This window comes from Paramacrobiotus metropolitanus, unplaced genomic scaffold (genome assembly GCF_019649055.1).
Source record: "Paramacrobiotus metropolitanus isolate TYO unplaced genomic scaffold, Prichtersi_v1.0 Parri_scaffold0000002, whole genome shotgun sequence".
In the NCBI taxonomy this organism is placed as follows: domain Eukaryota; kingdom Metazoa; phylum Tardigrada; class Eutardigrada; order Parachela; family Macrobiotidae; genus Paramacrobiotus; species Paramacrobiotus metropolitanus.
Window position 1 is genome coordinate 2,003,989 of NW_026570222.1, and position 12,125 is coordinate 2,016,113.

Consider the following 12,125-nt stretch of genomic DNA (forward strand, 5'->3'; position numbering starts at 1 on the left):
ATGTACCAATTTCGCGCGCCATTACTACCTGAGTAGTTGATAATGAGTTTTGGTTTTTAATTGTTCATTATTATCTACCCGGGTTTTAACTACGGGCTTTTAGAAGACAATATTTGTTTTGTTCGGGCTTTTCTGTGTTGGTACTACTTGGTAGCTGTGGTAAAACGCATTCGTGGCAATCTGAATTTTCAAAAATCGGGTTCGTGTGTAAATTAGTCCCCCTTCAGCAGTAGTGCTCCTGCTTACAACTTATGACACTGCACTCTATCTGCAGAAAGCAGCCAGGTATAGAGTTATAGGCACTTGTGTTAACTGACAACTGTGGTAACAGCAGTAAGATAAATTCAAAAATATTTTATAAAAAGTTGTACAAATTTCCGCTTTTAAAAATCTGGGTCGCAAAAAGTCAGCCTCAAGGCCAAATGTTGAGATTTTGGTTCGACACACAGTGTTATTTCGAACAGTTACTGTCGAATACCGATGAAAAAACGTGAACAGCATGTACTTACGTAATAATTGTAAATACGTTTGAACGGGTGTACGGCGGGATTATGCAACCCTCCCGTAAAATTAGTTTCAACACGTTTCGAGCAGGCGTTCTCTCGGTATATATGCCAGGCTAGCCATTGTCCAGTGTCTAGAAACTACAAAGGAGATTTGGCACGTTACTCACGGCCGCACATTAGTGCGCATCGCACATGTATACGAGCACAGTACTGTAGTGTATGTATTGTACCCGCCACATAATGCGCAGTTCGGTTGTGCGCGAACGCGACAGCTCATTAGTATTGCCCGCTTCTGTTTGCTTTTAATCCCTACGACCAACCATCGAGCGGTAGATTTCAGTTAGAAATCGCACTTCAGACTTCGGTTGCAGTTGTTTCGTGATTTCCTACTCCGTCCTCACAGTTATTAGGTTTATAATTTATTTGTACTGTTAAGTGTTAAAATATAAGTGTTTATTGAGCAGTTATCATTGCGGACTGTACTCTCCAAATTTTTTGTAAATAATCTGAAATCACATTGGTTTAATTCTGAGCTATGAATAGTTGTTTTTCTATCTTCAGACCGTACGTACGCCTAAAAGTTTATAGCTGCGCGCATAAATGATAAGACATGCGAGTTTAAAACTACCTATCTTAGTAAGTACTTGGCGCGGTCAGCGAAAGTACATCTTTATATATATAAAACCTGAACGGGTTTTGGTCATCAGCTGTGCGAATTTTGCGCTCATGTTGTAGCATTTTCTCCCTTGGCACTGCGCCCACACTGCGGTTTTGTTGCTTCGCCTTGTAGGGCTGATTATTGCTGAACTTTCATTAGCGAATAGTGCTACCTGTGGTGTATAAACGTGTTGCGTCTTACGAATTGAAACCCACCGTTCTGTGTCCGGTTCGAAATGTAAATTACCGTTTGGAAACATACAGTACATGCAGTACGGGCAGCTTTAACAATCTGTTGTGGAACGTTGATTGGCTAGCGAAATTGGAGGCTTCGAGTGCGGTTACCAACAGGCAACAGGTATGTACATAGTAAAGAGGTTCCTTTTTCAGTTCATTGCATTTGGTTAAATGCTGCAAGCCATTGTGCAACTGCAACATTATTTAACTCCATACAGTAGCAGAAAAGAACACCATAAAACCGGGTTAACGATGTGCATTTACTTTAGTCTTTAGCTTGAGCGGACACAAGTGAAGAGTAGCTATAAGGTGGTCTGCTCCATCGTCCAGTCTTTCTCTAGTTTCTTTATTCCCTTAGGATCTGGTAGCGCGGCATTACCGATGCAAGATAAGCCCCGATTGCCTCTATGGCTAGCAGGTCTCACCATCAGTCTAAGAAGCGTTGCAATAACTCATTGTCCTCACCACTCCATCCTATACAAAAGAAGCAGCAATGTGTATCGAGTTCATCGTCGTTTGAGGAATCCTTCGAGGAACGGGATAGTGGACTGGAAACGTTTATCAGCGATGAATGCAGTATAGTGGGAGAAACGGTTTGCAGTCCACCGTCCAGAAGAGATTCTGAGGGGTTCCAGGATCTCTATTGCGCCGAAGGGGACCTCCGTGATAATCCAGTTGTGATCAGGATGGACCGCCACAAACACAGCGGCAGCAAAGTAAGCAGAAATTCCGGTCGTGGGAGATCTTCTGCTTCCAAAGAAAATCGCAGGGATGTGATACGAGGCGTGGTGAGCAAAAAGAAGACGAATTTCGTGACGGGCCAGAGTCTTGCCAAGGCTGTGAATTCACCATTAACCGAGTAAGTCCATGTGTGTATTTCTGCTGCTTTTGATTGTGTTTTGCACTTTTGCTCTGGTTATAAGCATTTGACGTTTATTTGGTTTTTGTACTGTTAGATGGTAACTATTTTTATGGTAGGTCACCAGATCCAACTGGAAAATTTAGAATCCGTCCGAACGTGTTGGCTCTGAGGAGTCGACCGCGCTTTCAGCCTGATACCTTTGATGCCCGTGAAACTGCTTGTCCGTTTTTGGATAAAGACAAATGGAACGGCTACCAGCGAACATCGCACATTTTTGGAATGCACCCGGAGCTTGAACCGTACATGCGGAGTATGCTGCTGGAATGGATGATGGAGGTGGGTACTTAATAAACTGTCTGCGATACGCAACGATAGAATTATATGTATAGGTTGAGATATGGACTTTAAATCCCACATCCGAAATTACGAGTAGCATATAAATACGAGTACAGTCTGGATAGTACATAACTCATACCGCATTATGCCTACGAGTAGTGCCAGTACGTAGAAATTTGTCAATAAATGTGATCAAATGTGGATAAGCAGCAGTTTGTTTGTAGATTGCGCTTTTGAAAAGTTTTCCTCTAACCAATTGTATTAAGATCGTTTTAAGTGAGAATAATCGAAATTGCAATTTATCATGACCGCAATGCAGGCCAGGAGCCTCCCTTGGTAATTATAATAAGTGCATGACGCTATATTTTGCAGGTTTCTAAAGCACATACTTTGCAAAGGAAGACGTACCAGATGGCGCTTGATTTTGTGGATCGATTTTTGTCTTACACCGAGAATGTTCCCAAAAATATTCTGCAGCTACTGGGGGTTTCCTCATTAAGTATTGCCGCCAAAATCGAGGTATAGACGTGTGGATATGTTGATTTAAGGTCGCGCCACGCGATAAGCCGATTGTATGTTTGATGTGCCAAATAACATCCGGCAAAATTTTATCCGCTTTTATCGCTTTGTAAATTGATGTTAGTTCGAGAAGGGAGCTCAGATGCCATTAAAATATTGATTACAGGAAATTTTCCCGCCAAAATTGTCCGAAATGGCTTACGTGACCGACGAAGCACACGATGCCAGCGATATCAAAGCCATGGAAAGAATTATCCTTAATGTAAGAGTCTGCTGTTTTTGTTAATTATATCATGGGCTTGTGAACTACCAGGCTTATTTATACCTGTCGCGTTAACCTATGTTTAGTTACAATTTATACCAGTTGTAAGTAATTCATAACATCTTTGGCGACTTAGGTACTTGGAACTGCTTTTATGCCCGTAACGGTTTGTGAGTGGGCCGGTATTTTTCTGTTCGGTGATACAAGAGGTTCCGAGGCACAAAATCAACCTCAAACACCTAAGATGTCTTTGGACGAGCCATCTTTAGAAAAATATGCAAGAGTGTGCAGGGTGAGTGCGAGTACGTAAAAGAAAGATGGTGTAAACAAAACAAGTATAAATGTGATGAAGTTCATTCCGTAAGCACAAGAATGCTATCGCATCACTTTTCGAAAGAACCATAATATCATAATTATCATCATAATATTAAAGGGTGGTAACGAGTCTGACGACTAAACTAAAATGCGGACTGATATAATATTATTAATTCTGGCTTTCATTGATTCATTTTCGATTGGATCTCAAATCAAGCAACCGTCTTTTTGTAGCTCGCAGATCTCGCAATGCTGGACCACAATTGTTGTAATTATTCGTACCGGCAGATTGCAGCAGCTGCAATTTATTCAGTCAATATCGACGAAAAGATTCTTCAAGCTATGGAGGGTAGGCTTTCTTAACGTTTTCAGCTTCTTACTCTTGTTGCGCACAGGAGAAAGTTGTATTCTTTTCGAGATTTTGCCCTTCTGGTTCTGGTCTGTTGTTTTTGTTTCTCTCTTGATTCCTTTGCGTTTTTATAATTCAGTGGGATGTTTCTGAAGCGCATAGTTCATACCCACCAAGAAACTTTCGATCATAAATATTTTTTTCGTACAGAATCTTTTGCGGCGGAAATAGATTCTATTATCGCATGCATTCAGTGGATGAAGCCCTATACGGATATTGAAGACTGCCTACCTCCTCCAAGTGCGGCATTTGCATCCCGATCTTTTGAGCCCGATTTTAGCTGGCCACATCTTCAGAGTCACGACTTTGATCTCGAAATCTTTGTAAGCAGAAACTTGGTGTATTCATTCAAACTTATTAATCCAGACTTAATTTGTTTTGTTTTGACACTGAATAAGTGGTTTTAAAAATTTCCTCAGAAACATGGGATGTACGAGCCACTGTATGGCCTATATATTGTTTACGCCATAAGTTTTGCGCTTCCTATAACGCTTATATTGTACATTGCTTTATCTGAAATTTCAAATAATAACAGGAAACTTCCATTTTCTTGCAGTTGCGAGCGTTGAACACACAGCAGCAGTTTAGGAGCCCTCTTAGTGAGCAAAACGAAAACTTGGAGCAGCTCAGCCTGATCGACTGGGAGGATGTGGACGAAGAAGTGGTTGTAACGTCTATTCTAACTCCACAGCGAGCTCACCTCAGCAGTGCTTTCTATACTCCACCTGACAGTCAAGCAAAGTCTCGCCGTCGTTATGAGTAATTTGGTTTTGGATTTTGCTCAGCTAACGAATATTTCCAGGGTTTTAAAAGTCTCCTGTGAACATTAAGTATTGTCGTACCTGCCTCGCTACGATATTGTAGTCACATGTTGTTTTTGCACATTTTAGCTCTCAGCTTTTGTATACAGGATGGTTTTTGAGTGGTTATTTATTTCTTTTTGGTTTATATTTCCTGTTTTTGTTGTGTATATTGCAAGCGGAAGTGATCGTTTGTTGCTCAAAGCATTTTTTCCTAGTTTTACCGGGAGGGTCACGTACAGACTCTGTACGAAATGCGGTGGACTCAAGTTGCAGTAAATATTCTGGGAATGATTTTTTGCACCTGATAATATGTAATTTTTTGCACCTGTTAATTATCTAATAATTCTGTAACGGGCACATGCGTGTTTTATTCTTTGGAAGTGCCAGTGATTTCATTTCTTGTTGCTCAACTTCAAAACGCCAAAGAACTGGGGAGCTGCTGTAACTGTGCCATTTCAGTGCTGGAACAATGCTTGGACTTGTGATTTCATCCCAGATAGAACAAAGATATGGCGTCAGGTTGCTAGCCCTAGCTGGACAGAACGGCCATATCTGGCTAGTTTTTAAAAATTTCAGTTTCAGTAATTCCCGGCTTAATTTCCGGTAAAGACCATCCGCTATTTGGCATTTTGTACTGTGCATAATTTGCACCGGCGAGTCGTGAAAACGTTTGTGACGTACACTCCTAAAGTTATGAATGCGGCATGTAAAAATAGTACAGTACTAATTAGCAAAAATTGCTTCGAGCAAGTTACAGTATTGAATACTCGTACCAAAGTTTTGGATGGCTCTGTTATTTAATATTAAAAAAATCTTTTGTAATTTACATGCTGAACTGAATGGTACTGAAGTAAAATATTTAAGGAAGACTATTGTCTACGAGTAGTACTGTACTTTATTCTTGCTTCATAAATCATTCTTGCGAAAAATCATGTGTAATTTACATTTACATGCAGTAGTGGTACTAAAGTACTTAAAATTTTAAGCAAGACTATTTTCTACGAGTATACTGTATATGGTTTGTATGACGCCAAATTTCTATCAAAATTACCGATCACCTGCCTCTGCAAAGGCACTGCTGTACAAAGGTACCGACCGTACTGTATCTTCTATTGTATATATAATTTTTTCTTTTTTTTAAACTGAGGTAGTAATGACAGGAAACAATGTTTGGTACATTCGTGAATCCATCTGCCTTTTGTTGTATTTGTAGGATAGTGGTACCGATAGAGAACAGAGTTTAGAGGCTACGTACGGCAATTATTTTTTAAGCAAGGCTTCATTGAATTCCAGCACCGAATTTTTCAAAGTTGCACTTAAAACAACAGAAAACGAAAGCCGTTGCTACTTAATACTTACATTATTTTTAATAACCTATTTTTAATACGGCTGAGAGAAGTAGAATATGCACCCACTATAACCAGTAATACGAGACATACGTATTACCTATTACTGCGTAGTTATGAGACAGCAACACAGCATGCGCCAAGCTGCTAGTCTGCCAACCTACCAGTATCCACCAATGAGCGCGTTTTTACCATTGCTTTGCCTGACGGCTGGCAGTGAGTCCTGAGAGAAGGATTACTCTGTATGTCCAACTATTTCGTGCATCAACTTTGCGAATTCTGCAGTTAACCATATATTAGAGTACTTAATTTGTTGTTGTTGTTTGTTTATAGGTTTTTCAGCAGTATGAATTTATCGCTAATTTTTTCAAGCGCACTGTTCTTTAGTTTATGCTTTCATTTCAACTGTTTTAGACATCTGTGCTTGTAGCGGACGCTGTACTAAGTGTTAGGTGTGTGACCTTATTGGTTTCGTAGCCCTTTTCCCATTGTTGGCTTTTCTCTTTGAGAACTTGGGTGTTTTCGGCTTTCCGCCAATGAAAGTCACGAAAATGTACTGAGATTTGCGTACTGTCGCTTTTGTGCTATTGTACACTTTGTCACCTTTGCTTACATCCAGCGCACATGCAACGGTGGGAAGTTTTTGTCACTTGTCTGAACTTGGTGATACTTTTTGGAATTCCTTCTGTTTGATTTCGATATCAGTAGATGTACAAGAAATTTTTAACCCAATACTAATGCCATGACGCTGTGTTATTCTGCAGAAATCAAAAGCATCTTCGAAAATGTTGACCTGGGTGCTTTTACCGAATGAATTCACAGTCTCCCTGCCCGGACCTTCCAAGGAAGACGAACCTGATCGTTCGGCACTAACAGAAATCTTCAATCGACAACGACTGCGAAGTAGTCGCATTATCCCTTGCGGAGCAACCTTTGTGCCTTGGCATGGACAGCTGAGATCGTTCGATTTGGAAGTTCTTTCAGCCCCAGTCGTAAGCTTTAAATCCGAATCTGCAGTTTAACATTATTGGCTCGATATTTGTGTGCTCAGATTCGGGAGAAGTACTTGTTTCTTGTGGTTTTTCAAATATTATTGACAACAGCTGTCAGTGTCATAGGCCGCTGATTAGCGAGGCATACAAGTATAAGAGAGGATAATTTAATAATGGATTTTGAGTTTTTACAATTTTGGGGTCAGCAAGACGAAGTCAGTCTGCCCTGGTCTGAGTACTTATTCACCGGAGCGCTTATGTTACAGTAATTTCCCACTTACCATTTGCGATGATGTTCAGAATCAATACGTTTGAAAACGTTCTAAAACCCCGCACTTTCGTTTACGCTGTTTTCTTCGGAATTATTCTCCTGCTAACTGGAAACCGGTCAATAACGAAAACTTTTTTGTGCCATGAATATTTACATAGTAGCTTGCGCATTTCCAAATTTAACGTTCTAATAGTATTCTGCTGCATGTTTTCGATTGTTTCTGACGTGAATAGCTGTTCTTCTTATTGTATTGCCATCATAGATGTATGAGTGGTATCACATGCGTATCGTCACCATGCGAAATTAGGTCACCGGGTTTATAATTAAATGGGTCTGGAAATTTAATGGGCATTTGGTACGAGAACAGCAAGATAGACTACAATGTTATCGGTGCATCGTTCGCCGTCGCAATTGTTGAATAATGCCACCATGCGCTGATCTGTTCTGTTCTTCTTATGGAGCGCTCGATCCATACCGTCACAGGTGATGATAATTAGATGTATTCAGGGTATTGTCTGCTAAGAGTTAAAAGAATCTGTTGTACACATAATCTCTTCAGAGAATGTGATTGTGATGTAACAGCTTGCCGCCCTTCAATGCAACCTAGACATGATCTACTAAGCTGCGACCTGTGTGGACGACGCTAAAACAATGCTGGAAACATCAAATGAGGTCGCGCATTAGTTTTCTGACAATGAATCGAATACGCCACCGGCGAACTAATATAATTGCTATAGTATATGCACGTTGATACTTCGTACGTAGGTTGAATAGCTGCAAGTATGCGATTCCGTAAAAAGTTGCAGTTAATTTTTTACCGTTCTGGTGTGATTACCGGGATGTCTGTAAGGCAGGTCAGTGTGACCTTTAAGCAAAATCGCGCCTACGCTGGCTCAACAGTATGGGATGATAGTATTTTGATTGTATAAAGAGTATCGTTCAGGCTACAATGGTTAATAGCACACTGCTATCATAGAAGACAATGTAATCATAAATAAAAATTAATGCAATGATACGAGTAAGAAAAATTTTGCGCAAAGTTGTATGGTTAGGTCTTACAATGGGCACAAATACGAGGTGGAATAATAGTTCGACGTGCCGCTAAATAATAAGGTCGCTTACGAGGAGGTTTCTGTGTTTTTTGATTTAGTTTCAAAGGTTATGTTTAGTTACTTCATTTATGGAAACATTCGGAATAGGCAAGGCGTCTTGTAACAATCAGAGCAGTACGCTAACTGAATAACAAACGCCCATGACACTTTGAAAGGGACCGATGTCGCCAGGAGTAGAGCGATAGACATCCCTTCCCGGCATCATTCAATCAGTTCATGCAATGCCGCTTGATTCGTGACACTGCCGATTGGATTGTCCTCTCGGTATCCACTAGCTTGGTAATGATTGCCTACTGTGCGAGATTGACCGGTGTACATTGTTCGTTTTCCGCGAATGATTGATGTCGGTAAAATGGCCTTAGAAATAAGAAAACAACGTCAAGAAAGACAAGAAATGCCGGAAAAACTAGGAGGGACGCTGCAGAAGTGTAGCACAGCGTAGATATCCGGTATCGCATGTCTCATAAGGATCGAAGTTCAAACACAGGATGGAACAACATGATAGCTTATCGTGTATGTATACCGCACACTTAACGAGTAATGACGACTCACAGGAGTTACATTTCCTCATAATATGCTTTATAACCTCCTGAAATTTAATCGATGTACAGCTAGGTATAAATTATATTTATGTTCTTCTGTTTGTTCTTTGAAATACAAATACATTGTTTTTGATCAGCATTGCGTGACTTTCTAGCTTCGTATACTTGTTAGTATATTCTCGTGTTTAATTTATTACTGTTTCTGGTTTCCTTAACACCATTTGATATTCTTTGTTCCTGTGTGCTCGACTATTAATGTTTTGAAATTAAATTGTTTTTCACTATAATTGTTTTGGTTCTGTCACGATGTTAGTTTTCTAGGTTAATCCAAGATTCCAAATGTACTGTTTTGTGTACGTACCATTCAAAATTGCAATCCCTGGATTGCACTTGCAGTTTTGCAGTGAATCACACCACGATTCACGATTATGGCCGTTTTGTGGTTTATCCGCAAGTGATTTTTGTGATTCTTGTGTATAATTAATTATGCAAGTGTAGTGGTCACCGCTGACCCGACATGCCTGACTCTGAATAGACTGGAATGTTCTTTGGTTTTGCTTGCCGACTGTCTCCACAGCTAGAACAACCAGCCAGCGGTGCAGGAAACGTGTTACGGACGAAAATGTATCCCGTCATTCTTTTCGGTAATGTCAGCTCATTAGTGTCTCATCATCCACTTCTAATCATTATATGCAACTGCATTGATTTCGAAACACCAGATTGCGCGTGCCGCACTATTGTTTTTAGCGGTTTGAGCGTTTCCATTTGGCCGCCCTATTGCATTATTGGACAAACCTATTACGGCTGTCGAGCACACGAGTCAAAGCGAATTTATTCACCAGAGAATGCCGTGAAAACGAATGAGCTTATGCAGTTTTACGTAACACCTGCCGGGCACTGTTCTTCTAACAGCAGGATGCGGTGCATAACTAGTCGTAACCTTTTACCAACATCACACATAATAAGCAGATTATTTCAACTACTTTAGCACCATGTGCACTACTGGACATATGTCAAATTGTTACGGCTACTGTAAACCGTAGCATCCCAAAAGGATGGACTGTAAATACGTTACTTCACGCTTTCGTGTTGCGCCTCTGCTGAACCACCCGAAAAACATTAATACATATCAAACTTCCCAGTTAAGTACTGGAGTATGTTTATATTAATTTAAACCTGTAAAGACTTAATTTAGTTGTTCATGACCTAAAGGATCCGCTTGTAAACCATGAAATCAGTCGAATTTTGCTTTAAAAGCCAGTAATGGGGTGGTTCTTGCACAACAGGAATAGTTCGTACTCTGGTTTTGTTAATTTTCTGTCGATGTACTGCTGTACCTAGTAAAAATTAATTCCTGTTGCCATTAATCGCAGGGATGGTGGAATTCCTTCGGCGGATGGCAGTGTAGCTACATGACACCTCTCCCAAATGGATCAGTAATACCGATCCAAACGTGCAACTGGGTTCGTCTACTATCTTTGACGCACGATAAAGCAGAAGCCAATCTGATTTTGGTTACAAACTATCCTACAACTTTTCAAGTCGTCAATGAAATACCGTCTAATCAGCCCATATGTTGCTTTGTCGATAACGATATGCCCATACTAAAACGGTTACTGGAACAAGCTCCAATGCATGATTTGCAAACCTATCCACTACCTTTTCTTTCGTCTCCATGCCTTCAAGGTGCATCCATTTTTAGTCACTTCTCACCACCGCATGGACTAAAGGTACTCGTACAACTTTTGTCGCAACTCTGTCTGTAAAGAAACATATGTTTTTCAATAATAATTCAAAACAAATTTGGAAAACTTACTCAGTTTCGTAACTGGCGAATAATCTCATAGCATGCATTATTAAACAAGAGAACTACTCGTATTTATCGGTTTAACGTGGTTTTGTGTTTTTGTAGTCCGTGACCTATGCGGGATCAGCCCGACCAGAGTCACTTGATATCCATCCAAGTGTGACCTCGACAATCACAGATATTCTGCCGGAAGACAAACCACGGAAAAATTTGTCATGTTCATATTGCAGTAAAACGTTCGATCGACCTTCGCTTTTGCAAAGGCACGAGCGAATCCACACCGGTAAATAATTGTAAAATAAAGTTCTTGTCATCGTTGCGAAGTCATGATGTAGCAACTAGCAGAAGGGGCTTTTGTACAACTTAAATGTGCCGTGATTGCATGCTTGCTGCTAAGGAGTAACGACTTGTGTTTCGCAGGAGAGAAGCCGTTCAAATGCGATTCTGCCGATTGCACCAAATCGTTTAGCACGTCCAGTTCTTTGGTAAATTTATATTGTAATTACACTTAAGTCACTCCTGTTATGAAGAATGCATGTGCACTCACAATGTTTGGTTTTTCAGAATACGCACAGGTAACAAGTTGGATTGACAGTGCAGTATCCGTACTACGAATTCGGCATTTCGATAATTTTTTTTATTTTGCTTTGCGAAACAGGCGCATTCATACAGGTACGCATGCATGCAGATATCCATTTGCAGTATATGGTTTCTTATCAGCTTTTTCGTCTATTCAGGAGAGAAGCCACACGAATGCAAGCAATGTCGGAAAAGATTTGCCGCCAGTTCCAATTTGTATTATCACAGAATGACGCATACATCCGTAAGTGGCCATTTCAGTCACTGCTGTGGCTAATGATGTCGTTTGGCGGTCACCGGCTCGTGGAAGCCATCAACGGAAAGGTCATTCACTACTTGTTTCAGGAACGACCGCATAAGTGCTCCAAATGTAACAAGGGATTTTCAACCCCAGGAGATTTAAGGCACCATTCTTATACGCATAATAACAGCTGGCCGTATAAATGCAACGAATGTGACCGCGGATTTTCCAAATCGAACCAACTCAAGATCCATAAGCTGCATCATAAGAGTTAAAGGGGCAATTCGAAATAAAAACCTTTTACCAAAACTTTGATGTAGTATTAGATA

The 12,125-nt window shown here is 40.4% G+C and overlaps 2 protein-coding genes across 6 annotated transcripts; both read left to right on the plus strand.

The window, feature by feature from the left end:
- The first annotated feature begins 24 nt into the window (after window positions 1–24).
- LOC129582663 (G1/S-specific cyclin-E1-like) lies at window positions 25–5,252 on the plus strand. 2 transcript variants are annotated; one of them, XM_055474250.1, is made up of 9 exons: window positions 25–1,521; window positions 1,759–2,259; window positions 2,379–2,598; window positions 2,971–3,117; window positions 3,284–3,379; window positions 3,516–3,671; window positions 3,929–4,043; window positions 4,254–4,426; window positions 4,660–5,252. In XM_055474250.1, exons 2-9 carry the CDS (start codon window positions 1,808–1,810, stop codon window positions 4,864–4,866), a joined length of 1,566 nt encoding a protein of 521 aa, XP_055330225.1. In that variant the 5' UTR covers window positions 25–1,521; window positions 1,759–1,807; the 3' UTR covers window positions 4,867–5,252. The 2 variants fall into 2 exon arrangements, with proteins under 2 accessions (XP_055330225.1, XP_055330218.1); XM_055474243.1 differs by lacking the exon at window positions 25–1,521 and having other exon boundaries at window positions 1,581–2,259.
- Window positions 5,253–6,431: 1,179 nt separating this feature from the next.
- On the plus strand, window positions 6,432–11,887 carry LOC129586386 (zinc finger protein 714-like). Of its 4 annotated transcripts, none has more exons than XM_055479626.1 (7): window positions 6,432–6,494; window positions 7,017–7,244; window positions 10,543–10,899; window positions 11,082–11,259; window positions 11,397–11,461; window positions 11,541–11,648; window positions 11,714–11,887. In XM_055479626.1, the coding sequence occupies exons 2-6, from the start codon at window positions 7,038–7,040 to the stop codon at window positions 11,553–11,555; spliced, it is 822 nt and encodes a 273-aa protein (XP_055335601.1). In that variant the 5' UTR covers window positions 6,432–6,494; window positions 7,017–7,037; the 3' UTR covers window positions 11,556–11,648; window positions 11,714–11,887. The 4 variants fall into 4 exon arrangements, with proteins under 4 accessions (XP_055335601.1, XP_055335592.1, XP_055335574.1 ...); XM_055479617.1 differs by lacking the exon at window positions 6,432–6,494 and adding an exon at window positions 6,521–6,805; XM_055479599.1 differs by lacking the exon at window positions 6,432–6,494 and adding an exon at window positions 6,521–6,884 and having other exon boundaries at window positions 11,714–11,886.
- The last annotated feature ends 238 nt before the right edge of the window (window positions 11,888–12,125 follow it).